Genomic DNA, 4623 nt, shown 5'->3' on the forward strand with positions numbered 1-4623 from the left:
AGCAGAAGAAGTTGCATATTGGCATGCCACGCAGCACAAGTAGTGCTCAATTCCAGAGCCCCCAAAAAAGGGTCATAACACAAATCGACTATATATGGGGAAGAAGAAAAGGTGACATGCATCATCATGATTTATGGAAGAAGTAGCATGCCGTATTGCATGATTTTGTGCAGAAACCCGGCACCTCCCCTTTTTGTTTTGGTTTGCTTTCTCTTTGCCAACACTTCATCAATGGACCGATGCTTCTGCACAATACCTTAAGTGCAGTGCAGGGCACACTGCAGCAGATGGATGTACGCCAGCTTGTGGGCTGCGCTTGACACATTCATGGTTCTTCAAGCCTCAGGATATTGGTAGCAGCAACCTGTGTGCAGTGCTGTTCTCGGAGGTTTGGGATAAGCATTTGGGTCCAAAAAGGTGACATTTGAGTTCCTAATGTCTCCCAGTTCCAATACATCGAGTAAGCTAGCTTCAATGTTGCCATGGACGCGACTATATATGCAGGTTGCAGCTTAGGAGTCTGGTGCAATTAATCAATAGAAGCAACATGGGGGAATAACAGTGTGAATGTATTGTCTACAGTTGTTCACCTATATATCTACTATATAGGGCATTTGGTGTGTACCATCAAGCACCGTAAGGGTATTTGTTCTTGTGCAATATATGGACCAACTTTGATCGGCCTTGTTGTACCTCACTTATTTAATTGTTGTTTACACATATATGTATTAGTTGCTATGGCATTCTTGTGCTCTGAGAGGCCTGAATATCGGTTCAATAGCAGTTTTTTTATTAACTTCAGTAAAAACGGTGATCTGGTTGTAATGAAAATATATGGGATCTGTACTACAATGAAATCATAGCACACAGCTAGCCAGATGAGTAAGGAAATTAATTAGTAGTCATTAAAGAAAAGACGATTGTGAAACAACAATGCATACCACTATTAAATGTAATAATGGTGTAGTCATAATTAAACATGTTAGGGAGTGGAAATATTACAATACTAATCACACCAATGGCTCAATAATCAATGGACAAGTACTGTAGATTGCTTTCTCCAGATGCAACAGACATGTGGTGTAGAGAAAAGATTATAGTGTAGCTATTAATAGGGTGTAATAAAACAATTAATGTTATTAAGTATATTGTTAAAATTTAAATTCTTTGTCTAATCTCAACACAATTCTTGGTGCCGACACTCCCAACTAAGAGGTTGTGTTAGTACCTCCTAAGGGCTTGTTTGGCCGCATTCCAACTCATCCCAATCCACATGACTCAGTTTTACAACTCAATCTCTTCAAATCCGTATACGTCCTATCATGAAGCACAGGAACAAAAGCGTAATTGCTCAATTCAAGGACCCAGAAAAGAGGATCTAAACATAAAACGACTATGGGCAAGAAGACGAGGTTCTGGTGAGAGGAGGTAATCGAGGTTAGCAGCCTTGCTCTGATTTTGTGTCCATCCAAAGCCATTTTGCGTGTTTGGGTCCCTAATCCCATCTCTGCTGTTGAGTTCCTCTGCAAGAACCTCGGTGTCACATGGTGCGGCAGCTAGCTGATGGCTCGCCGTCCACCTATCAGCTCGATGGCTGCTTTGGCCTTGCTGACGTGCTGTTCGCTGTCACCGCGCTCCAAGCCCGAGCAAGTGTGCTATGACGGTCCGGGCTAGGATGTGACATTTGAGTTTCCAATGTCTCCCATTTCCATGACAATCGAGAGTAAGCTAGTTTAGAAATTACAAATGGTATACAACAATGCTATGGTAGTGTCCGCGAGTGTTTACCTACTACTTGTTGTGTATCAAATACCCAAGAATGTCCTAGTACTGCAAGTGTGATTATATTATCCCTTTGTATATGGACCTTCCTCTGGTCAGTTGGTGTACATGTATTCGGCAAGAACGCACTTGGTGTTGTGCTCAGGGAGGTCTTGAATTTGTTCAAATCAATTGTCATTGATTTGACTTGAAATTATGATCTGGTTGCAGTGCAAATATTTCATGTAGTTCTATACATAACCTATAGTGACAACTGCCCCAATCAATGAGCCAATTAGCTAGCTACTGCTGTGCCTAGTGTGAGAAAATTTAAAAGGTCCGATCCCCAGCATTCTTTTAATACTAATTGATACTCCCTACAATACTTGTCCGACACCATGTGCATAGACTAACGAAGAAAAGGTCCTTATGAAACGTGCATTCCCCATCAAATGAACAAGTGCCGTACAAGAAAAGTAAAGGCACTCTCCTCTTCAGCTGGCAGTCCGTGTCTTCCTGCTGCCCCTGGTGTCATATTTCTAGCAATTGCAAGCCCTATGGCTGTTGAGAGCATCAGCCACTTTATTTCGGGTAAGAATGATTGAGAGTGAAAGCTACTGTATGTTTTGGGTTATATGCACCAGGTAGCTAGAAAGATGGAGATATTTATCTTCACAATGTATACCTTGCCTGATCTTCTCTGGACACGTGTTTTTTGGATCCAATGCAACGAGGACATCTCTTTCGAACTCTTACATTCATTAAGCACGGTATGGTCTGTGACCAGCCAAATGCTCTCCACTGGGACTAACTCAAGTCCAGTGAGTGCAGTAGCGTGTTACACCATGACATAACCACATCTTCCCACTATGATCTTCAGGGTATATATATATATATATCTCCTGATCTTTTTTTTTTCATCTCCACTATCAACAATCATATGGTAAGGCTACAAATTATCTGGTGGCGTTTCTATTATTACTCACTACCAGAATGCCTAGGTTTGCCGTGTGCCCACGGCACACGGCGAAGGCAAAAAAAAAAAAAAACACTCGGCAAAGCCTTTGCCGAGTGTTGCACTCGGCAAACACAGACTCGGCAAAGTTGTCTTTGCCGAGTGTTTTTTGTCGAGCACTTGGCAAAGACGTTGCCGAGTGCTAAAACCGACAATCGGCAAAAAAAAAAAAATCGAAAAATATTTAAAAAAAAGCCTCCCACCCCGCACACGCCTCGTCCGCGCCACCACGCCGCCCGCTGCCACCATCGTCCATGGACAGGCCGCCGCTGCCACCATTGTCCAGCATCAGGTAGCAGCCGTGCAGCACAGAACCAATTAATCTCAAAACCATCGGAATCACAGGACAAAGCGAATATAGCATCGCTACTGAAGCAGGCACCTGCAGCTACACCTTCTTCTGGAACTGGATGCTAACCAGGTGCGGCTGTGCCCCATCAGACCTGAGACCAAAATCGCAAAACCCGAATCACCAACTCTGGCCTTCTAGCTTCAACTAATAATTCAACAAAGGAACAAAAAAAATCGGTGATGAGCAGTCGCCACTGACTGCCAGTAGGTGTCGAGGTTGTCGTCGCGCAGGGCTGCGACGCCGTTGCCGGCCTTGCAGGAACTGACGCTCCACGCGGCCGTCTTCGCCATCTCCCGCATGTCCGCGTCTAGAGTCAGCTCCGGGCTCCCCTTCAGCCTCCCTGCGCCTGGTGCCCCCGCCGCCGCCTCCTCGGCGTCGGATTCCATTGGACTAGTGCGAGGGGAAGAGTTGGGGGAATTTTTGGATGCCTTGATGAGCAGTTGCGCGGGCAAGGAAAGCGGGCCAGAAGCAGGAGAGGAGTGCCGTCTTTCCCTGTATGCGTGTTCTCTGGAAGAGATAAGGGAGAGAGAGAAAGGGAGGGGAGGGGGTGGCGGTGGATATATTAGTTATTTTTGCCGAGTGTCAGATCACGACACTCGGCAAATTTATCTTTGCCGAGTGTCTAGTGTTTTGGACACTCGGCAAATATATTAGTTATTTTTTTATTTCCTTGTTTTCCATAACATGTTTTTCTTTTTTTGTTCGATGTACTTTGAAAATACCTTGTCAAATATACTCAACAATATATATATATATATATATATATATATATATATATATATATATATATATATATATATATATATATATATATATATATATATATATATATGATTTTTCTACGAATAAGATTCCATTATTTTATGCGAAACCTTCTCAATTTTTTACCACAGCCTTCACGTATGATATCATCACATCATGACAAATCTCATGATTTTCAGACTTCGTTTGCTTTTTTTAGAATTTAAAAACCATTCGGCCATATGTTCGTGGTCATGTTTCCTAAACAAGATGTTCGAAATTTCTTAATTTCCCAGGTAAGGCCTCACACTGGACTCAATAACATGAATATCACTTTTCTACTCATTTTATTCTATTATTTGAATCACTTGCAGTTCAAATTTGACATATACCAACAAATTCTTTGAAATGCAATAAATTAATTAATTATAGCATGCAGATCCACAAATATACCAAATTTTAACATGGAATACCACATGTTGTATGTGGAGAGTAGAAAAAGTTTCAAGGTCATTTGAGAAAAAATGAAATTATTTGCCGAGTGTCAAATAATTACACTCGGCAAACATATTTCTTTGCCGAGTGCCAGACAATTACACTCAGCAAACATATTTCTTTGTCGAGTGCCTAGTTTTGCCGAGTGTTTTTTTTCTAGTTTGCCGAGTGTCAAACTTTGCCGAGTGTTATTTGTCTCGTTTGCCAAGTGCAATTATTTTGCCGAGTGCTTTTTTTTTGTAGCACTTGGCAAAGAGCT

General features: G+C 42.1%; 1 protein-coding gene across 1 annotated transcript; it reads right to left on the reverse strand.

The window, feature by feature from the left end:
- Positions 1-2980: 2980 nt before the first annotated feature.
- On the reverse strand, positions 2981-3544 carry LOC136482989 (anaphase-promoting complex subunit 10-like). Its single transcript, XM_066480126.1, has 3 exons — positions 3327-3544; positions 3159-3219; positions 2981-3015 (listed from the first exon to the last, which is right to left on the reverse strand). Exons 1-2 carry the CDS (start codon positions 3512-3514, stop codon positions 3165-3167), a joined length of 243 nt encoding a protein of 80 aa, XP_066336223.1. The 5' UTR covers positions 3515-3544; the 3' UTR covers positions 2981-3015; positions 3159-3164.
- Between the last annotated feature and the right edge of the window lie 1079 nt (positions 3545-4623).

This window comes from Miscanthus floridulus, chromosome 9 (assembly GCF_019320115.1).
Source record: "Miscanthus floridulus cultivar M001 chromosome 9, ASM1932011v1, whole genome shotgun sequence".
NCBI classification, from domain to species: Eukaryota; Viridiplantae; Streptophyta; class Magnoliopsida; order Poales; family Poaceae; genus Miscanthus; species Miscanthus floridulus.

Coding starts and splice junctions, on each gene's coding strand:
- LOC136482989 (XM_066480126.1), bottom strand. CDS start 3,514: ATGGAATCCGACGCCGAGGAGGCGGCGGCGGGGGCACCAGGCGCAGGG. Junction 3,220..3,326: donor AACCTCGACACCTACTGGCA/GTCAGTGGCGAC, acceptor TTTTGGTCTCAG/GTCTGATGGGGCACAGCCGC.